This window comes from Gymnodraco acuticeps, unplaced genomic scaffold (genome assembly GCF_902827175.1).
Source record: "Gymnodraco acuticeps unplaced genomic scaffold, fGymAcu1.1, whole genome shotgun sequence".
NCBI lineage: Eukaryota > Metazoa > Chordata > Actinopteri > Perciformes > Bathydraconidae > Gymnodraco > Gymnodraco acuticeps.
The window spans coordinates 1,761,585-1,785,914 of NW_022992351.1; the positions used below are offsets into that span (position 1 = coordinate 1,761,585).

General features: G+C 41.4%; 1 protein-coding gene across 5 annotated transcripts in view; it reads right to left on the reverse strand.

Annotated features, from left to right (window-relative positions):
- Positions 1-1,500: 1,500 nt before the first annotated feature.
- znf385a (zinc finger protein 385A) overlaps positions 1,501-24,330 on the reverse strand; it is a 66,839-nt gene continuing 44,009 nt past the window's right edge. For 4 of the 5 annotated variants that reach the window (XM_034209366.1, XM_034209370.1, XM_034209368.1 and 1 more), the window contains 5 exons: positions 17,451-17,652; positions 9,677-10,033; positions 5,539-5,723; positions 5,140-5,232; positions 1,501-4,798 (listed from right to left, as the gene is read on the reverse strand). In XM_034209366.1, coding sequence (XP_034065257.1) covers positions 4,550-4,798; positions 5,140-5,232; positions 5,539-5,723; positions 9,677-10,033; positions 17,451-17,652 — 1,086 coding nt within the window. In that variant the 3' untranslated portion in view covers positions 1,501-4,549. The remainder of the gene's footprint in view (positions 4,799-5,139; positions 5,233-5,538; positions 5,724-9,676; positions 10,034-17,450; positions 17,653-24,330) is intronic. The other variant, XM_034209367.1, reaches the window with a different exon arrangement.

A 24,330-nucleotide genomic window follows, 5' to 3' on the forward strand; every position in this document is an offset into this window, starting at 1 on the left:
GAAAGTATATACATGCCTTTGAATCCTGTACATATATATGAAGATCTGAGGCTGTACAATTTTAGTCATTTTATTTACATATTTTCAATCTACTATACTGTGTCGTTTTTTCTGATGTTTTTGACATACTATAATATGTAGTTTTAAAATACTGTCTATACCATACCATGACTTTTTTGACATACTATTCCCTCACTTTTTTACGTTTATCGACATCGGCTATTTTGTAATGTTTTTTCAGATCTTTTCCACATTACCTTTTTAAAATATTGTCGGTTTTTTAGATATTTCTGACATACTTGACTGACACACCATGCTACTGTATGTCATAGTGACATTTCATTTTCTTTTCATTTTCTTCTTTTATTTAAGGTGCTGCAGGCTCAACGGGTCATTTAGTTTTACAATTGAAGATTGTTGCATAGCAACCGTCTTTCCAATCTGTTCATGGCCTTTTCCTTAACATTTGGCCATATATCGTTATCATAGATATCACAGAGCCTATATTGGCAGATATACAGATAACAAAAGATGCTTATGCACATCAGTAGGCCTACAGAATGACCTTGAACATTAGTCTAAAATAACACTCAAAGCACTGCAGGGATACACACTCATGATGAGTAAATACATTGGACTTCTAATACTTGCAGAATGTGCTTATTCTCTTTTAAGCTATACTGCATTGTTTCAAGGGGGCCTTCTTCCTAGTCAAGATAATACTACCATCTGGTGGCTGAGTTGTGTAATGTCACAAGATGGAGAGAATTGCTGGCAAGCTGTCACTGTTTGGGAATGCTCGGAAAAGTTCCCAAGGGAACGACATAAGGGCCGTCTATTACGAAGAATCAGCTACGCTCTCTAGGGAGCACAATGCTGCTCTTCATCTGGCAGTACAATGCAGCACCAGTCACTCTCTGCACTGCCTCTGCATCTGACGCCCGCAAAGTAGATTCTGCAATGACTGATTGTGGCTGAGATGAGAAGGACTCTTTTAAAACATTTGACTGTGTTCAAGCTCATATTTTTGCTGGACCACTTATAAAATCATGTTGCACATCACATACTCAAATGGAATACAAGCTCAATTGTTCATTCAAACAAAGAAAATATCACATATGCATGGACCAAACACACTCAGTATTCATTTTATAATAAATTCAAAAACGAAATCTAAGAGTAGGTCTCTGATTTTCTGTCATCCTGCAAAACATCTCCACTTATTTTATAATCTGACTTATCGAACAGTTGTTGATATAAACAGCTTTATCATCGAAAACAACCCAATAGTTACTTGTTTTGCTGTATGCTGGATTTTTGTCTTGAAACCACACATATTATATATTAGTGACATGCATATGAACTGTGATTCACTGAGTGATCCTGTCTGGATATTAAATATGCTGCACAAGATGGTTTTTAATGTTTATTTATGAGCTATGACATTTGATAGAAAGTATTGGACCACACTATGATTGATTTAGAAAAACTCTGAAGACATTTGTTTCATTAAATGATTTATTGACATTTACTTTTTTCCCACCATGGTTTCTCTTGATACCAATAGTATTTACCATAACGTTTGTTTTTCATTTAAATTACATTTATAATGTTTTACTCACATACACATTTATTGTTAAATCTTCTTATTGCAATAAACAAGAGTAGCCAGAATGAGTCAGGTATTGCTACAGTTCGCCATACAAACTCTTTGTCCCCTCTGACAATGAAATTCAAAAATAACTTTATTGGCAAGACAAAATTACACCAAAGCCTCTCCATCTCTCTCTGTCTCTGATATGAGAGAGGCTGAGGGCAGAATAAGGCTAAGGCTAGTAGCCTAAACACAGCTAACATGAAATACCTTCCCAGAAAGTAGGAATCTAACATTTATTTCCCATAATGTGAATAATGAGGATGAAATAGTGGGAATAACCACAGAATGAACATATCCGCGGTGCTGCTACTTGACGGACCTACCAGGGATAAGACTGCACTGTTTTGATTTGGCTTATTGATCAAGATTCGAGAATCCAGGATGACTGATCAATATTTTCAAAACAAAACATGCAGGTTTTTGTCTCCATTATTGTGTTAGGCCACATTATAGCTCCAGGTTGCCTTTGTCTCAGATTGTAGGGAGGTGGGGATAGAGTAGGTCCCAACACACACTAAAATACATATGGTACACACACCAACAGGAAAGAGAGCACAGATCCTGGAAAAGTATCTTACTCACAAAATGAACTCTGCAAAAAAAGTTTTGTTCAGCAACAAAAAGAGCACAACGGTGGAAGCTGACAAGTCAGCTTCTTCTTTAAGTCATGGCATTTCTAATGATCCTCAGGATTTTCACTTAAACACATTTCTCACACACACAGAAAAAAATGCAACTCAGATTCAACTGAAAGTAAGCATGTTGAACAATTCTAGCTTTAATCCCTTGATACCTGGTGTTGTACCCTGTTCCCCAAGCAGAGATTACCAAAGTAAAAAGGCCCTTTAATATGAAGGGTCGGTCCGTAAGCCCAGCTACACCCCCCATCTCTCTGTCCCTCTCTGAAGCCTTTCGAGGGCCTGTACTCCTCATGGAAGAACAGAAAAGGCTGTCAGCTGGTGTACTCCCAGTTTATACATGACTCCAGAAAACATGTCACAATGATAACAAGTCACTCTGATAAAAATTGCTCATTGCATTGCAATATTCAGACAAAGGTAAGACATTAGAGCTCATTGCTTCTCAATGAAAGGGCACAGTGTACATCTCGTTCAGCAAAAAAGGTTTACTGCCGCTGCTTAGCTAGCTTCTGTCTGTCTCTCTGCAGTCAGGTGGTCTGCTTACACTCTGTCTGGGTCGACTCTTATATAATCCACCATCCTATAATTCCACCCTGCAGTTTTTAACATTTGCTACCTACAAAAATATTGTTATTGGGATTCCTATTTTGCTCTTTTTTATGTGTGATATAAATGCAAACCAACAGTCCGAAGCAAACAAAACAAAGTGCTCACCAGTCTTTGTAAAAGAAAACAAATCATGGTGCATTTCATGGCTTTCACTTGTAAGACGGAAAGAATCGTAGATGCTTCCAGCCTGACGTCTCGGCTCGCAGGCCTCCGAAGCCTCGCTGGGCTTCTGGCTCGGTTGTCACTCCACTCAACTTCCTCTCTTGAATTTGTTCGCTTTGAGCATTATGGTTGCCACTGTTGATGTGCCCCCTGCTACAGACTCTGAACCTTTGGAGATGGGGGAGGTGAGAAAGAGGAGGAGGATACAGCAGCTAATGGAAGAATTCAACCCAATGATACAGAAGCCTGACCTTGCAGGATCTTATAACGAGGCCGCATGCAACACGTCATAAATACATCAGTACAGAGGGTCACACCTAGTCATACCTCCCCACCTACACAGTGAATCAGCCTGCGAATAATGACCAAGGTGAAGTGAGGAGGTCAATAACTTTCCTTTTTATAGCTTAATATGAACTGACGTCTCACCAAATAAATATATGAACTATGCTCTCTCATACATCTCTCATGACTGTAAGTAAAAGAACAGATTCTTGCCACCAATTAAAGCAAAAAATATAGATCATGTATCAAATACTGCAGTACAGTATGTACCAATGCATCTTCTGCTGTTTCTCACATCCTTTTTCCTCTTAAGTGAGGCCCTTCTCTGACTGATATAGATGTTGACACATGTGCCCTGTAGCGTTTTTTGTTGGTGCAGTCTATTTTAAAACAAAGATTTGTTCGGGCTGCCGGAGGTCAATCCATCCTCTGACCCGTGCCAGCCCTCCTCTCACCTCGCAGTCTCAGGAAATGACGGGGGTGTGCGATACCCCACAGTCACTTTTCTGCTCTTTTAACCCCCTCCCACCATCAAACTACCACCTGCCTGTCAGACAAGTGATGTTGTATCTAACAAAGACCTAATGTCACAAAGTTGTTGGCCTCTGGCGCAGAAGGGGTCATGTTTAGTGCTGTGAAGGTCACCACAGCTACATGTGCCGCAAACAGTGAAGACCGATTGAAGCAGCTACCCTACTGACATAACATTATTGTCTTGGTTTTGAGGTGCATAGGATGAGAAGAACACGTTGAGTCGTGATGACAGGAGAAAACCAACCGGGCCCAGAATAATTTTGTAACACTACATGTGGTTTAATGTTTCTTGAAAGGTGTGCATGAGTTTGTTCTTTAGCTATTGAGGCGGCCATGACAGGGCCACAGTGCAAGGGAGAGGAACCAGGGGAGGTGCGAGATGTTCAAGGGAGTTCAATGCATAATGAAAATGTTCTCCTCAGCTCAGTCCATCCATGGATCACTCAGAAGTCTTTGAAATGGAGGGAAAGTTTCTGGTAAAGGGAAAGAAACACAATTTAACTCATTCCACCGCTCCTTTCCCTTGCATTTGTCTAAGTTCAATATTTAAATGGTTGGATTTTTTCCCCTTATCAATTGCTGTTTGTTGATCATGTTTGTATCTTCACAGTGTGCTTTTGGAGTGGCTGTTCCTGACTGGCCGAAGTCAGGGGGTGATTAGTCAGTAGGGGGAGAACAGTATCGGCCCGTGGGTGGTGCGCATGGGCCCGGGCGCGGGTCTCAGGATGGCGTGGCTGAGAGGCGGGCCTTGCAATAGGTGATGGTGGTGGTGGTGCCCCGGAGCTGCTGCACGGAGAGCCAACTGGTTCGAGGACGCTGCAGCGGCCATTGCTGCAGCAACAGCCAAGGGGCTGGGCAAAAGCCCTGCACCCAAAGCTTTGGAGAGATCTTTGGAGAAGGTCAAAGAAGACTGCAAACAGACGGGGGATCACAGCGAGACACAAGACAAGAGAGAGAGAGGGATACAATTAGTTCCAGAAGTTTAACACATGGAGGGGAAACAGATATAGACCTCCCTCTCCAGACTATTTTAATTTGTAGTAATACAGATGTTTCAGTAAAATTGAGTTCATATCTTTCAGGAGGAGGTCATAGTAGAAAACAGTCAAACTGGCAGGCTTTTAGAAAGAAAAAAAACACACGCTCTAACCACTACAAGGCACTGTGGACCTCATGTTATCCATTATCGTTCTCTATCTGATCTGTGTCACAGGAGAGGTCAGAATTCAATAGTAAAACTTGAAAAGTTACCGTCAGATCAGCTATCCTGTGCTTCTTATGTCGGCTGAGGAGGGGATTAGGCTTGCCTGCCATGCCGTCCCGGTGCCTTCGACTTGATATGTGCTGCAAGGAGGGAACACAGGAACACAACTTATTATCAATTGTGAAAAACAAAGGGAACATTTGACATATTAAAGGGTCAAAAAATGACAAAACACCATATATCTTTGACTCTTGACCTCTTTTTGATAATGAAGACTTTACAATGTGCTCAAAAGAAAAGGGTATTTCTTCCATTATTAAATAATGTTGGTTATCACAAAACACTTGGCATTAAATCATCTCAAGTTATATTGTATGTAATGTACTTTAAACATAAATAACAAATCCAAATAATTCATAAATACATGCACACTTTCTCCCTCCTACCTGTTTGAGTTGCAGTTCAGAGTTGACCCGCACATTGCAGATCTCACAGTGGAAGGTTCGTTCCTGAGTGTTGGGGTCCACCGGCCCCCCCGCCTGCTCTCCAATGGGCTTGGGGCCCAGACGAGGATACGCCTTGATGGGGCCCAGCCCGCTCCGTGCCTCCAGGATAGTTTTGTGTTTGGTACCTGCAGGCAGACACACAACAGCAATGTCATCAACCAAGATGAAATTATATGTTTAGAAGCTAATGGAATAAAATGAAATAATGCAGTGGAGATGCATCACTATTTATAACATTCGAGTCATGCCACTTCAACCTGTCTGAAGTCAAATGAGTCTGGACAGCATTTCTCTGAAACTCATTACAGTGATGTTGAAATAGTGACAGAGACAAATATCAGGGCATGAAAGAAAAGAAAATGTACCTCTGGTCTGTTTCTATAATAAATGACATATGCTCAACATACAGTACAGAGCGTGTCTCTGTATAAAGTTGTAGTGGTGCGTTTCTACCACAAGAGGGCTGCAGTCAGACAGCTGCTGGAAGACAACTCAAAGGCCTCTAATGATACATTAATGCTACAATAAGTGTTTTTTGATTCAGTGGAGTGGGTAAGATACTACAGACGGTGTGCACTACAGTAACGTATATTACCACATGTACCAACATCATTGACAGCGCTGTACTACTGAACCCTTTCTGTCAAATTCAATAATGTCGACTGTAAATGTCAAATGGGAAATTTAAGACCAAGTTATAATAGGAAGCAGGTTTGTCTGGTTGGAATGTTTAGGGCTGAGCATGACACCTGTACTTTTTACTCTTTCACAAAATATTTATGTAATGGCATAGCATCATTTCAACAAGCCATAAAAAAGCATTGCTTTTTGTAATACGAACGGGAAAAGGAGTTCATGTAACACTTGATTAATTCTACAGAGTAATCAAAATAGGGCCTCGAGTCAATACAGAAGGGTTTGTTTAAAACTATTACATCCAAAACACAACAGATGTGTTTCTTGGCAAGACATATATGGTTACGTGTAAACTCAGACCTATTAATGATCACCCTGCTATTATTCCAATCAAGACTCCTGCCAGAATAAAAACGTACTCAGCAATTCAAAGAAGATATTCACTCAGATGTTGTCATAAAATATTTCCACCTGCTAAAATGTTCTTTACAAGAGATTCTAAACAGTGGGGGTTCATGTTTAATGCATATAAATGAAGTATTTCCATGTGCATTGTTTTCTTAATTTGAACAAATCCCACCCCAGGGGGCTGCATTTTCAAAGGAGACGACACAGAGAGATGTGCTGTGACACATGGCTTTCCCTTAAAAATGGTCTGCAGTACACCAAAGAGTGTACTGCAGACCCTCTCATTAAATAATCACACATTTTATTTTATCCATGGCTGAAACATTTAGTCATGCTCCCCCATCAACCCCTGAGCCTCTCTACCAACATCTCACTGTCTTCAGCTCTGACTTTGACTGACTTTCTAAAATCCCTTTGAACACAGTTAAGGTTACAGAAGAGAGAGAAATGGTTGGGGTGGGGAACATGGAGTCTGTGGGCTGCACTGAGGAGGAAGGGGCCGGGATGACGGATTTCGTTCGGGGGCCAGAAATGTGCTCTTGGGTTGTCTGTTTTTGCCTTTGTTCTATTTTGGTCTGACAATGGATGGCCCAGTGGATTTGTTGTCTTTGTACGGTTGACTCTTAGTGTAGACCTACACACAAGCACACAAGGCACATTTGAAAACACAGAAATAGGTTGACTGTAAACTGTTGAAATAACATTACGCACACATCATTTTTTCTCTTGTTTTGTCTTTTCTGCTTTCTAATTCAGTGCCATGCACGCTGCTCATGTCTGCATGACATATGCTTTCACTTTTTATCGCTGCTAACACAGTTCTGATTTTGAAAACGAGTGAAGGTGATTGTTTCCAGATTGTTTCCTACATAGACTTGTAGACTTGTAGCTGTTACAAGCCTTTGCTATTCAGGGGTTGCACTTTGGAGCCAGGGGACAACAGGCTGTGACTCAGGGGCTTGTTTATTAGCTGTAATCCACTGTACTGTTTTGTGTGTGATCTCTTTTGATACTGACATGTGCATGTACTTTGTAAACATGCTAGTAGGCAGATGTAGCACAAATGTATTGTTGTGAAGGTGTTAGACTGATATACAATCAATTAGCGCACGATAAAGCATACATTCTTTCAACCAGAAGGTTGTGGGTTCGATCCCAGCCTATGCAGTCAACATGTCGATGTATCCTTGGGCAAGATACTTAACCCTGAGTTGCTCCCGATGGCATGGCCAACGGTGTGTGAATGTGTATGCATGTTAGGTCCTAGAGTAACATACACTGCTCTGTATGCATGGGTGTGAATGGGTGAACGACATATAGTATGTAAAGCGCTTTGAGGGGTCTTAAAGACTGGATAAAGCGCTATATAAGTACAGTCCATTTACCATTTTACATTCCAAAAGCCTTCCTGAGGTTAATCTAACAATAATGGTGGCAGTGATTGCACTTTTATTGATTTATACTTTATTAAACCTTAAGAGGTATTTGTTGGCTGCTTTATGTCTGGCTGAGCTCTTTGCACCAAACATTACTCAATGCAAATGGATACAGTTACATACTTGGCCAGTCCTTCATTGTCTGATGAGTCTCAGTAGTTTTTCTAATGTGTAGGAGAGTGTATAAATAATAAAGAGTGGAGGTCCGCAGATACAAACTGTCCTCACAGGGACACAAGGTCACACAGAGAGCCAAGTTGGTAGTGCATAAAGGATTAAAGCAGGCAGCAGCGGGCACCTCAGGGGTAAGAAAAAGACAGTGTTGTCTGACAGAATGTTAGAGCTGGTATTGTAGTGAGCTCAGCCACATAACATATTTTTCTCTTATTTCCTCATGCAGTGGTTACCCGTATTAACCATCCTCCTCTGAAACTATCTCAAGTGGAAGGCTTCAGGCTATGGGGAACAGTTGTTATGCTGCGTGGTGCAAAGACAAATCATGAATGTTTGAGTGGGGGAGTTTTTTTTTTTTTATAAATGCGTGGGTGAAGTAAGTGGGGTGTGTTAGCAGGGTGCAGCATGGAGAGAGCACACACACACACACACACACACACACACACACACACACACACACCACACACACACACACACACACACACACACACACACACACACACACACACACACACACACACACACACACACACACACACACACACACACACACACACACACACACACACACACACACACACACACACACACACACACACACACACACACACACACACACACACACACACACACACACACACACACACACACACACACACACACACACACACACACACACACACACACACACAGGTGAGGCACCTTGACAGAGCTTCAGTAGAACAGTGCTCGATTACATAGGTCAAGCCCGTCAGTGTCAAACAGATCAGTTATCTGCTGATCACTGTTATTCTCATACCCTCTGCTGGCAGGTCATTAACTGTGATGGAACCTACAGTCAGGGCAGCCAGATATCTCACTGTGTGTTTGTCTATCTGTCTACAACTTTGAGAAACCAAAAGTAAGCGAAATAATGACAATACGTGTTATTTTAAATTACAACTGACTGATTCATTTATATATAAATATTTACGAGAGAATGTGAAAGCACTTTAATAGTAAACCAGTGTTTTCAATTAATTTCCTGTCAGAAATAGACACGTTTTGTTTTCTCTGAGCCTAGTAATTGTATTGACATTGTCTACAAGTGTATTGTATTTACAACCATTTCACATTTTTCATACTTTTAAAGTATTTATTTTAACCCATTTGAGAAAGTCGTGATATTTAGAAGTTGCTACATTTGTCTTTCTTGGCAAAATTCCTAGGACACAACAGCAACAGCAGTGTGGTTTGAGTAAACAGAGAATAACCAAACATGTCTGAAAAGATAGAGGGGAGAAAGTTCCCACTCCAGAAACTCATATTTAATCCCAGAAGCTCCAAGATCACCACAGTTTATTCTCCATGCTTTAATTTCCAGCGTGTTTCTGGACAGAGCAGAAGCAGTATTTCAATGTATCAGAGCTCATATAATAACCCACCTTTGTTGTGGGCCTCCAGCTGTGACAGGGAGTTGACAGCCACCTTGCACAGTGAGCAGTACAGCAGCTTCTTGGCCTTGTCCTCCTCTGTCTCTGGATTGGACGGGCTGGGGGCCGTGCTGCCGACGGCTCCTGAAACAGGGGGTCCAGATCCAGGCTGCTCTGAGCTGGGGCTGCCAGTGCCGCAGCCGGGGGAGGATGAGGACGGTGGGATCAGAGGAGGAGTGGGGGTGGGCAAGAGGGGGCACACCGAGGGCATGGAGCAGTCCATGGGTATGGCAGGCGGGTCGATAAGAGGGGTAAGGGGCCCCGGGGCCAGCAGGGGCACGGTTAATTGTGACAGAGGTCGTGTTTCATCTAGAAAAACAAAGAAGAAATATAATTGAAGTCAGATGCAATGCAAAGAAAAATCTAAGAACAGATTTTGTGGTCTAAAAGTACATAACTCAAATAATAAAGTGTTTTATTATTGACTTCATTGTCCTTAAACTCAGCCATGAAGCACAGTCCCCCTGAAATAAACTCTATGCCTTGCTTAACCACATGACTTACCACTCCCAGTTAAATCTGCTGCGTAGATCAAACAAACCAACATAAAGCGCTTGCAGACGGAAGGGATTTTTATTTCCTTTATTGGCTATAATTGGTTAGAAAGAGTTCCTTTTAATTTAAGTTATGTGAAGTGGATCAGAGGAGGAAAATGTACTGTATACCCCATATGTGTCAACGCATGGCCACGTGTTTAATATGTTTGAAGGGTTTTTGAAGTTTTCAAGCCACTCTTTCACTGATGTGGTCTCATCTTATTAAATATTTCCGAGGAGAGGAATCGGAAACCACAGCCTGTGCATGTTCTGACTCTTTCCAACACACCTGTTGTTTTTGGCTCGTTTGAAGAGGAAATGGCACTTGCTTTGTCACAGTGCAAACCATGAAGTCCAAAGAATATTCCATTGAGTGAGATCTCCTTTCGCTCTCTGCTCACTTTCACCTCTGTCGTTTTTTGTCTTATTGTTGCATGTGTTTGATTGCACGAGGTTCACTTTGTCTTGTTTCAACATGTTTATACATATATTTCCAGACATATGTTTCTGGTCAGCCACTCCCCTACGCAATGCCTTCGGTATTCACTAAGCAATGGGTGTTGGCTGAAAAAAGACCCACCAGAACTCCCCCCATCAGAAGACCCTTCTCCACAGGATGTACTGTAGTGCAGAGGTTGGGCAAGGGAAAGCCCTCTGGATTATGGTATTAAAGGGGTCACATGGAGTATTTTATGGGAGAAAAGAAATATTGACTTTAACTGCTCAATTCCATTTTAAGGATTTCCATAAGATTGGTCATTTTGGCACATGGCAGTCAACAGGGGTTGTGATATGTTAAGCTATGGTGACAATGTGGTCATTTGTCTAATGTATCTCTGGCTACTCCAATGCATTTCAGAATAAGACATATTTGTGAATGCTTTTCATTCCATTGCTATCCAAGATCTAAATTATCTTTCTTTCCATATTCTGGAAGTTTCCAGCTGCAAATATGCTGGCTGTATTTGTTGAATCTATTTGTTGTTAAAAAGGGAAAAGAGAAGACCTTACACTGACTCAATATGGCATTTAGGAGTCCATAAACCAGGTCTAGATCAAGTGTAGTGTAAGGGTAAGTGCTTTATGGAGAGGTTTTTGACTCACAACATGCTTACTGTAAGTTGCCACATCACTGCCTGAGCTGATTAGGTTGATTGCAGAGTTTAAACCTACAGGAAGGCGGAATGATCGAGAAGTAGTTTGTTTTTTTCTAGTATTGTTTTAAAATGTTGCCCACACACAGAGACGTACTCATGCACATGGCTTCATTGCAATGCCAAACCCCTAATCTGCGAGGTCCGCAACATGTGGCTTGAGTTAAAATCAAGTGTGGAGGAGTAGAGGTGGTAGGCCAAATAGTAATTATGGATTTCGTGATCCATGATGGCCTGGAGGTCTGTCGTACCAAACCATCACATCCAGGCCCTGCTTCACCTCATACCACAGTGAATGCCTTTTGCACTCAACCCCCCCTCAGACCCAGTTCAGCTTGAGGCTAACCCTGTGGGGCCTCCATAGCCGCAGTCATTCAGTGTCTATGTCAGCAACCCAAAATTACAATCTCGCTGAGCAGCAAAGTGTTTCCCTTTGTCTTATTTACTGACTAAAATGAAATGCATGTAAGACTCATTCTAGATTTGCTATTCTCTCCAAGTGGCGGGGATAAATTGCTATGTTTTTCTTGTCCTGAGAATCCAACTGTCAGAGTTATTTGAATCCCCAGAAAATGAGGATATACTGTAAGCCTAATCAAACATTGATAAGGAAGTTAACTGACCTTCCCTGAAAGCTGGCCTCATATCCAAACAGAGGAAGGCATTATTCATTGGGAGAGGTCAGCAGAGGGATATAACTCAGTCCAGATGCTCTTCCCTATAGCCTGGTGTGTCTGCATTGCCTTAATCCACCTCAGGAAATTAAAGCTATGTATAGTATGCAGTCTATGGGGAGAGGTTATGTCGATATAGCCGTGGGATTTAATAGAGACTAATTCAGACCAAAACCACTTCCTTTGTTTGCAGCACAAGTCAAAGTTCATCTTGATTCCTTAAAGGCAGAATGAGTAGGATCTTTCAGTTGCTGTTTGTTAACACAATATTCAAAGTTGGCCCCTCCTCTGCGGCTCAACAACACGAGAAGTGCACGCCCCATGACCATAGATAGAGATATGTGCTCGCCAGAAGGTGAAAGTCAACCCCCTATCGATTTGGAACAAGCTTTGTCTGCTTGCTGTTTCGCTTCACTTTATTTACATTTCTTCATCGCTGTGCCACGCATCTTTGTAGTATCCTCTTTGATGAGTGCTTACGATCTGGCATTGGTTTACTACGTGTTTATATGTTGACACCAAGGAACTTCCCCAAACACAACAACATATGAAAATACAGGGAGAAGGTGCCAGGTTCTCCACGAATCACTGAGAGCAGTTCATATTGTACAAGTTTAAACATTTGATCTGCCTTTAAGTGTTAAGCATTGTCTATTTTGTGATAGCTTCTTGAAAATGTAAGTAAATATCTGATTGTAGGGCATAAGATATATTATAAAACAGTGCCTAAAAGCAATTTGTTGCAGCGAAGAATGTAAGAGATCTCCTAGCATCCGAAACCAGAAACAAGTGTGCTTTTTGTTGTTATATAAATTGTAATGTTGAAAGCAGAAGAACATGGTTATTGCTATTATCAATCCTGGGTGCAGGGGGAACGTTGTGCAGAGTTGGATATGCTTTGTTTATTTCACACGAGGAATGAAAGATGTGCAATTTAAACCCAGTAAACAGATTACAGAGACTTGCATTCGTGTGAGATACTTTTATAGCAGAACTGGCCAATTGACTTTGTGGTTATGATAACTTGTAAGTAGGTCCATGTTTCTATGTGTGTCTGTTTGTTGTGTGGAATTGTTTTTGTGTGTGTTTGTGAGAGAAAGAGCTATCAGGATGCAGGGCTACTTAAGCAGTATGACGTCTGCCACTAGTGCCTATTCTTAATGATTTAAGATATAAGTAACCTAATGCTGCCCCAACGTGAGCCGATCCTCATTTATAATGCAGCTTGGTGCCTTTTTCCAGAGTCTGGCCTTCTTCCGAACACACACACACACACACACACACACACACACACACACACACACACACACACACACACACACACACACACACACACACACACACACACACACACACACACACACACACACACACACACACACACACACACACACACACACACACACACACACACACACACACACACACACACACACACACACACACACACACACACCACACACACACACACACACACACACACACACACACACACACACACACACACACACACACACACACACACACACACACACACACACACACACACACACACACACACACACACACACACACACACACACACACACACACACACACACACACACACACACACACACACACACACACACACACACACACACACACACACACACACAGCATGAAGTAATGTGTAAAAGATACTTATGTTGACTATTCAGGTTGATTTAATCAAATAGCTTACTTTAGAAGAAAATTAAAACTGCTGAATTCCCTGAAAACTCCAAGACTAACAACAAATATAGACGGAGCGTGAAAAGCACATCAGCTCTGTGTAACTTAATACTAAAGTAACCTCATAGCCATGCAACCCTAGCCTTCACATGAAAGTCATCTGTTTAATTGAACTTGTGTGTGTGCGCCTGTGAGTGTTTGTGTGGACTAAAGAGTGCTATAATGTCAGGGTGGTTTTAACATGGCCCTTCATTAAAGTAGGAGTGTCAGAGAGCAGAGGGATGGCGAGGAAGGGAAAGGGGGAGGGAAGAGCAGAGTTTCTCTACAAGTAAACAGCTGTCTCTCCGTTATTCAGCCAAACCCCTCGGCTCACCAGACCAAATCCCCCAAAGCCAAGGGCCTGCTCTGTAGGGGCAACTATGACAGCAAACTATTTGAGTGCTATAAAACTTGAGACCTGTTTTGATAGCCATGAGGTTAAAGAAACATCAGCACTGACATGACTGACCTTTCACTGTTTCAGCCATCAGCAAGGTCACAATAAGTCCTGATATACTGTCATCACTGCTGGATGCATTTGATATGGTAATGAGAAGTGATGCAGTGTAAGGTTACCAGACCAAAGCTAGTCTGTACTACTACACTGTATCATATATGAATGTCTCAAAGGATATATTTCAGAAAATCCTTTGCAACAGATCAGTCACAAAAAGATCCACAACAACAACTGCTCGGTGATTTAGGAGATTTGCACTGAGGGACATATTCTCCTCTTTCTTCCATCTGTGTGCTTGCACTGGCCTGACAATATTGTTTGTGTATGTGTGCATGCATTGTATTTGTCCGTTTCAGAGAAAATGCCCCAGAGTGACCAATGTTGATGTTCTCAGGCTAAAACAGTGTCCCTTCTCCCGCTTGCCCAGTTGAAGACACACACAGCTGCCTGAGTTCTGTCCCCCTACCATGAAGCAGAGGGACAGGATCACACTGAGCACATGCATAAACACACACATTCACAAACTCACAAGCAACCGTGCATGTGAAAGACCATGAAGTGACAGAGTTCTAGGGTCACGAAAAAGAGGCTTGGATGGAAAAAGGCATTCTTTCACATGTAGCTACTTTCAGATATCGGTCATGGCAGGCTTGTTTTGGCTCCTCAATCTTTTGGAGTTCGCCACGGGAAGTCTTACTAATGGCGACAGGCCTGGAGCTGATCTCAGATCCCTCCCTTGAGGGAAATAGAGTGAAAAGGACTGGCCCTCCTACTACTCTGAGATCAAATACTATAAATTGTGTGTTATTGTTGTGCATAAAAAAAGTCTCAGGTACATGCTAAGGTCTTTGCTCTGGTAGGATGTTGCATTTTGGCCTTTACTGGACCTGTGTTTCCTCTTTTCATTTAATGTGTTTGCTCTATTCCCTCCTGTGAATACTAGTACAAATGTCTGGTAAACAGTCAGCTACAGAGACCTCTGTAAATGTCACCAAAACATGGCCGGTCTATTCAATGCCTAGTGTTTGATCCAAGGACAGAGTGGTGACACTGAGGGAATGGAAACCAAATCTGTGTGGAAAAAAGGACAAGGGCAAAGGCACACAGCACTCTCCGTCTGAATTATAGCTCGAAATAGGAAGATGAGCAAGACTGGGAGAGAGAAAGTAACACTGAGACAACAGAGACAGCGCTAAAGAGATACTGCTAAATAAAGAGCTTGCAACACCTCGAGCATTTCCCTACGTCCTTACTTACCAATACATTAATTGTTCAACAGTGAATTACTCTTCATTAAATTCAGATCATCTGCTGTCTTTGTGCTTTTAGATGCTGGATTAGATTGGTGTCATCTTTATTTTTCTCAATAAGTCTTTGCACTCATTACCACCACCCTGGGCTCAGGCAACATGGTCTATTTTGACTCGGTGGCAAATGGTATTGCACTTCAATCACTCACTAAGAAGTACACACACACACACACACCATGTATACATCACTTCAGGGGACATTACATTGACTTACATGCATTTCCTGGAGACTTATCCTAACCTTAACCATAACCAACACATGCCTAACCCTAACCCTTAACCTAACCAAGTCTTCACCCTAAAATTAATGATTCCCCTCATGGGGACCTCCAATTTGTCCCCATAAGGGAGGCGAGTCCCCACACGTGACTGTGTAAACAGATTTAGGTCCCAACAAGTATAGTAATGCTAGGCCACACACACACACACACACACACACACACACACACACACACACACACACACACACACACACACACCACACACACACACACACACACACACACACACACACACACACACACACACACACACACACACACACACACACACACACACACACACACACACACACACACACACACACACACACACACACACACACACACACACACACACACACACACACACACACACACACACACACACACACACACACAACACACACACACACACACACACACACACACACACACACAACACACACACACACACACACACACACACACACACACACACACGGGGGATTCTTGAACCACCATGTTCAAGCCAACTCACCTGCTCACCGCCTAATGAGAAGGACACTAAACCAGTTTAACATAGCTCAGCAGACAAAGCATTGCTGTGGTTGGACTGGACTAATATGAGAATAGACTGTGGTACAGTAATGATGCTTTTACTTTGATCAACCTGTCATTCAGAAAACGGGACACCTGACATCTGGTATGGTTGGTCTACTCCTCTCTGTGCTACTCAGCTGTCCAACAGATTAGATCATTTAACGTTGAAACCCTTAGCCAAAAAGGCCTATGACCTGTATGAATAATGCAATAGTATCACTGATGACAGTATACATTTACTATACTATATATAATATTTGGCCAAGTAGCTAACACTAACAGTTGTAAGTATGTTGCTTCTTTTACCAGCATATACAACTGATTATATTCAACTAAATTAGTCAGAATACATTTATATTTTGTTAGGTTTGTGACAGCGTTTTGTTTTAGGCTTCTCAAACTTGTTTTTAGATAAAACAGTTCGTATAAACTCCCCTTCGGGTATCTGATCATAAACTGTTCTCATCAAATACACCATGACTATCAAACTGTAGTTTATCCATAGTGACCCAACGCTTTAAAGTTATTTTTTAAATGTACTTCAATGTGTCCAGGGTTACAGAAGGAACGCATTTCTTTCTCCTGAATTTCCCCACAGGGAAAAATAAAAAGGTCAATTGTATCTTATTTTCAATTCAAATACACTTAATCTGTTGTTACAAATAGTTATGTCGACATGAAGCAGATAATCAAGCATAAAAAGTCCTGGCATCTAAAGGTGTGGTTTGATGAAAGAATGCAAGTGAATATGTGAGCCCTTTTAAAGTGCAAATAGTTTTGTGTGACTGTAACCGTTGGCCATAAGCTCTGCTGCAACCCTGTCGGACCACACAGAGAGCCGAGATGCTCAGAACAACAAACTGTAAAGCCACTGTGATTAGATGCCTTTGTTATTCTTGCATATTTTCCACTTCAATTTTCAGCAAAACGATAAGCCTTTAAACATCCCACACAGATTCTGAAAGGTTTTCTGTTTCTATTCCTACTGTTTTTAGAAATCATACCATGTTTTATATTTTCTGCTGTCTCACCCGCTTTGCTGGGCTCGTTGTCCGTGGCGGGGCCAAGGGCGCCGGGTGGAGAAGGGGAGGAGGTGGTGGGCACAGTGTGAGGCTTGTCCCCATCCTGAGGGCGACTTTTAGAGGTCTCGATGCCTTTGACTCTCCTGGCATGCCGGTTTCCTTTGTAATGGGCTTCTGCCTGGCTCTACAGGGAAACATGGAAATATACATGTTATGGTGTGAGTGAACAACAATGCCAACAGGTGAATACACATTGCAGGCTGGATTAGAGTCACTGTGACACCAGCACACACACTGTCATTACGATAGCATGTTATTCAATGTACTCTTGGGACTGGAGCCATAAAAAGCAGGAAGATTTACAGTGGATAAATATATAACAAGCTTTGGAACAAAAAGGTACAATGATGCAGAGAGGGAGACATTTGAGACATTGACCTGTCTGCGCCCCTTGTCCCTTTGTCATCCTATTGTCCAGTTTTCAAATTAACAATACATTATCATGAAGCTCAAAGTCTTGACATACGTCCTCTGCAGTCTAATTCTCTACATACAAACTTGGCTCCAGCTTTCATTACTACAACCATGCTGACAGACATGCCAAGGGAAGTTCAACTGGGGGTCAGTGGGATGCCACACTATCTGCCTGGAGGGCCAATAAGTCACTCCCTGACAATACCCTCCCTCTTACACACATTAACACACATGTTAATATTCTAGTCAGAGTGGAGCACGACTCATGACATTTCCCTGTTTGATTTTTATATTTGCTGTTGTAATTTATTGTCTTCTGTTTGCGATTGTAGTAATGTGTTATTTATTATTTGCATGTACAGCACTTTGGCTCGACCAAAAATCGTTTTAAAATGTGCTATATAAATAAAACCTGATTTAATTTTATAGAAGTAGACATTATCACTGAGAGCCTCAGGCAGACATGTGCTCCTGCAACATAAATATGGCCTTCAGCTGCTGCCTAACAGGGTCAGGCTCAAATACAATCCCAGACCTATACATACAGACTATGCATGCAAAGACCCTGTCTGAAATATCTCATAGAAAGATAAAATGTGGATCCGGACCCTGAGTCTGGAGGTTTCCAGGGACTGGTGGTCTTTCTGCATTCCAGCAGAGAAAACAATGGGCAGAGATATATTACAGAAGCTAGTGCGGCTAATCTCCTGATGAAAGGCTAGCTACTAGCTAATGTGTTTGTTCACAGAGTAAACAACAGAGGCAAGTCATTCATCATGAGAGAGACAACAGGGGAGTCTGTATGTACTCTGTGTATGTTTGTGTGTCTGCACAGAGGTATGCGAGTCTGGGGCAACATGGCGGATGAGATTCAGGGTTGCTATACTAATCTGTCACCAGTTAGTTAAGCTTCACCGTTGACTGTTGAAAAAAAACACAGAAACACACACAAGGAGTATTCATGTAACCATAGTTTCCATCTGTTCGCCTATTATTTATCTCCCCTTTATCATTGATCAAGTAAGGGGTGGGAATTAATAAGCATTTGCTTCCTTCTCCTACTCCTTTTCAGACACATATGATTTTTTATTATTATTATTAATATGAAGACTTTTTTTGTATCATGAATGTGGATAAATACTGTATTTTAACAATACGTTATTCTGTTTTTTCACATTTGTTATTTAAATTTTTTTAATCTGTTCGAAATAAAGATAGAAATGAAATCATGGTCTGTTAGAAGCACAAATAGGCTCTTGTTAATAGGGACACTTTATATCAGATAGTTCCCTGCTGTCTGAAGTATGTTGTCTAAGCAGAAGTGTCATGCCAGTCTGTCCTAGCCAAATATTTTTTCTATCGAGGGACCAATGTTGAAGATGATTATTAATTTTCTGGATTACAGTTAGTCGCCAGGGAGAGTCATGTTTTTCAAATCGCCTGGCGGCTAACAGGTGCTGAAAGGCTTGGACAATTTTAGACATCACACTGACCACAGGCTCAGACGTAGGGATAGACTGGCAGAGGGCAGTCGGTGATGAGTAACGTCCCTGTGCCCAGTCATGTGTGCTTTTTGTATGTGTGTGTTTGTGATGGCATCCAGGACGTGATCTGGCACGGTAAACCTGGGGCAGGGACTGAAGTGATTTAGAAGATAACATGTTTCTCGTAAATCTTGATAACAAACTGGGCTCTTGATATAGCAGACCCTCTTTAACTGAGGGGTCTTAAGTAGCTGCTTAAGAAAAGCCAGCAGATCAAGGTGGAGGGGGCTGTGGGTGGAAGAAGGGGGTGTGTCGTGAGGGCTGCTAAAAGAGAAGTGATTTCTCAGATGGAAAAAAGAAACAAGTGGAGATAGACGGGTGTAAGATGGTTTCTGGACAACCCAGTCTCATGGCATTTCGTGTTCACCAACACGATTTTTAATCTATTGAATCGTGTTCACCAACACGATTTTCCCATTTATTTCGTGTTGCACAGCACGATTTTAAAAGCAATGTATTTCTACTGGTAATGATGCTCATGGAAGCACGGCATTCGTTTGTGTCGGCTGCCCTTAAAGGCAATGTGAGCGTCCATTCTCATTGGATAACGGAGAATTGTACACCCGGAAGTAAGTATTCCCCTTACTGTCGATTGAGTTTACAGTGATATCTGCACTACTCATCGACTAAAAAACACCAGATTATCCTTGTTAATTACACAATATTGATTGGTTTAAATTGTGTGCAATGCTTTTGTATTTTTCCCCTTCGATTCGGAGAAACAAATATTTTTTCGGAGTAAAGGATAGCAGAAGACACTACACTACCCAGAATCCCCAGCTATCGTTTAGGACTACACCATGTGCTCTGTTTGACAAACCCCGTGATAGTCCTCAAGCTCTGTGATTGGAGAGTGTGCTCCGAGGGTTACGCCGAGCCTCGAACAGCACTTGAAATGGGATGGAACCACGGCAGACTGTCCAAAACTGGATTTGAACGGGTCTACCGCGTCCCCCCCTCCCCCACCCCGTCCCCAGAACTACACATGCTGGCTATTCTGTTTCGCAACATGTTCTCTATCTATGGCACGTCTCTACTGGGAGTTGTAGTTTTAAAATACGTTTTCGTATTTCCCATAATAAGAAGTTGCCAGTATTAAACTGTGTACATCCCTGAAAGTTTAGGGGATAGGAAACACTCACATTTAAAACATATAATTAATAAATGGGTGAAAATTGCTTGTGCCCATAATGGGCAGCATTAATATATATACACACATGCCAGCTAAGGTCAGAAAAGCTTTATTTAACAGCTGGTCTTATGTTTGTGACCCCTGTTGTTAATTGATAACATTACATTACATTAATTGATAAGTCTGAAACATGCACTTGTCAAGGTTCAGAGGCACATTTTTGCAAATATGGCAGTAGCCATCGATCAGCTTAAGATAAGATATACTTTATTGATCCCAAGTTGGAACATTTGCGTTACATCAGCATGTGTAACAGTTGTGTGCAGTGGTGTTTATTTGTAAATCATTTAGTATAATCCAGTGGTTCTCAAAGTGGGGGGCGCGCCCCCCCCAGGGGGGCGCAGAGGCATGACAGGGGGGGCGCGAGAGACCAGGAGGAAAAATGGTTATTACATTTTTTTTTTTTAAAGATAAAAAAAAAAAAAAAAAAAAAAAATCATATTTTCAAAGATTATTGATTCGAAAATAATATGATACAGTACTATTACGTCTGGGTCTCTGTGTTTCATTAAAGCTTGGCTCTGTGTGTGTGGAACGAGCCATTTTGTGTGTGTGCGGGAGCGAGAGAGAGAGCGCACCGGTACCGGAGATCGTTGATGTTAGCTTCTGGTGCTAGCGAGCTACGCCAACGGATATAAGGAGTTTTTTCAACAACAAAGTGGAGGAGAGTCCTCTCCTGTCAGACTGAGAGACTCAGTGAGCTAAAGGACTCTCAGTGTTATCTCAGTGGGTCTCAAACGTTTGGTCACCATTAATGTAAACAATTATTTCCGAGGCACACGTTTATATGATCATTATAGTTATACAAAAATAAGAGAATACATTAAAAACAGGTATGAAATACTATGACAGTAAAACAAGAATAAAGTTTAAAAGGGTGATTTGTAAAATATCCATAAAGAAATAGTAAATCTGTTTACAGTTCTGTGTTGAGAGAGGTATCCATAGATCTCTTCATTTTGCTCTCAAAGTGCACCAGATTGATGCTTTTAACTTCAATATTTAAAAACAAATCTTCCCGGGGGAGCTTGCCCCCGGAGCCCCCTAGAGGAGGTGAGGACCCCCTTAGAGGAGGTGAGGACCCCCCTATGTGAGGTCCACAAACCACCTATAAAAATAGCACTTTACCCCTACTTACACCTATATGCCGTGAGCTGATTATCGAGCCTTCATTGTAACAATCGCGGGTACATTGTGTATATGCGTGGGGAGTGTTGCAGTAGAAAATTCCTCTGTAGCGCCTCGTACATTAATGGGAAACCCTAAATGTTTGAGCACCCTCTATGAAACGTCAAGCTACCCCACAGTACCCGCAAAATAAATCTCTGGCGCCGCCACTGAGCCTGACTATTTGTGTTGGGGGGGGCCCGACTTTTTTTTTTCTCCAAAGGGGGGGCCTGACAGAAAAAGTTTGAGAACCACTGGACTATAATCACACAAATTCTGTGTTTTATATTTAACAATTCTGTGTTCTTTATTTAATGATTGTTCAATACCTGACAAGGCCGGAGATGAAATATCTACATACATCTTATAAGAGTATAATACATTATGTATAATATCAGTTAAAATAAGTGCTTCAACATAGTTAACATTGCTGGAGGTATGCACAAATATTGATAGATGTCTTGTAATGCACTATTGAGGAACCTGCGACCCAAGTTTTTCATTCAATGCATAACTACACCATAGTTGTGTGGGCCTATATGATATGTCTTGAAAGGGATGTGCAAAATAGTCATTATATACAGTCTTTAATTAACTATTAGTAGAGAATAACGAGTAATGAATATACTTTATAGGGATCCTATTCATATCTAATAATAAAAATAATGAAATTCAATAACATGCTTTAACCACTAGGTGTCCCTTTATATCAGCTGTGCACCTTTATGGTGTAAATACAGCCTATCTACCAATTGGATCAAATATAAAAGTCAGCCGAATTAGTGTTGATACTGCAAGGAGACGTATTGTGTGAAAAGAAATGTAAGCTGTTGTTTAATGGCTGATATATTTATGATCCACGTCACGTTTTCAGTTCCTCATGTTTGTCTAGAAATCTTCTCATCAGGGCTATATAAATACAGAACTACGGCAGATATGTAATATTTAATGCAGCCGAACCGTGTATTACAATGCCGTTATGTGATGACTTTCAAAGAGAAAAGCAAGCACACTCGGAATAAAGTATTATTTTTTTTTTTTTAAATGTTTTCGGTCTGTTTCCGGTATTTGTTAATGACGATGTGCGGTGATATGTGAGACTGGAATTGCACAGGGGAAAATAACGTAGGCTATCTTTAGATGCGGATTTTGTTAAACTAATATGTTTGCGCTGTGGACCAACACTATACATTGACGGGGAAGGGGGTAGCAATAAAGATAACACCATTAAACAGTTACACAACATAACAGAAATAATATCGATAGCAGCGTCCCTAGCAACCACCTTGGTAACAATGAAAACTTCCTGAAGTAATCTTCGTAATAACTAGCAAACTAAAGATCATGTACATCCACTGCACACATAATCTGAAATAACAACTCATATTTCTCGCATCAAATGACATCAAAACGCATTTTAATGGCCAAACTAACTTTAAAATAGGCATTTTACACCGAGAATAAAACGAAGTTCGGCCATATTTTTTTTTTCTGCAGGGAGAAATTTGAAGATCACGTGACATAGACGCCAGCCATTGGAATGAATGGTGAAAACAGAGCACATGGTGTAGTCCAAACGATAGCTGGGGATTCTGGGTAGTGTATTGTCTTCTGCCATCCTTTACTCCGAAAAAACATTTGTTTCTCCGAATCGAAGGGGAAAAATACAAAAGCATTGCACACAATTTAAACCAATCAATGTTGTGTAATTAACAAGGATAATCTGGTGTTTTTTAGTCGATGAGTAGTGCAGATATCACTGTAAAATCAATCAACAGTAAGGGGAATACTTACTTCCGGGTGTACAATTCTCCGTTATCCAATGAGAATGGACGCTCACATTGCCTTTAAGGGCAGCCGACACAAACGAATGCCGTGCTTCCATGAGCATCATTACCAGTAGAAATACATTGCTTTTATCGTGCTGTGCAACACGAAAAAAAGGGGGAAATCGTGTTGGTGAACACGAATCAATAGATTAAAAATCGTGTTGGTGAACACGAAATGCCATGAGACTGGGTTGTTCTGGAAAACCTGCCACAGAGGCTCTCTTAACCTTTCCAACCAAGTCAAGGGGATCAATTGCCAAGCAGCTGAGTATCAGTGTGAGGTCCTGGATGGAAAGAAGTGAAAGGGAATGAAGAAAATGTGAAGGAGGTAAAAGTGTGTAGCCAGGAATTAAAAAAAAGACAAGGAAAAGACAAGTAGGGTGATGTAACGAGCTGAGAAAGAAGAGGGGAATAATATAAGAGAGACAAATCTTAGAAAGAGGAAAAGTTGAAATACGCATCAACCTCTGTTTCATTATGTAAAGGGTTCAAACTGAACAAATGTCTTCCAGCATGACTACCAATCTGAGGGAAAAGCAGTGATTTCACAGACTAGCTCCAGCTGCAGCTCCAGATGAGACAAAAGAGGAAGAAAAAAGAAGAGGAAGATAAAAGTGAAGAGTGAATAACAGATAGACTGGGACAATACACAGGAA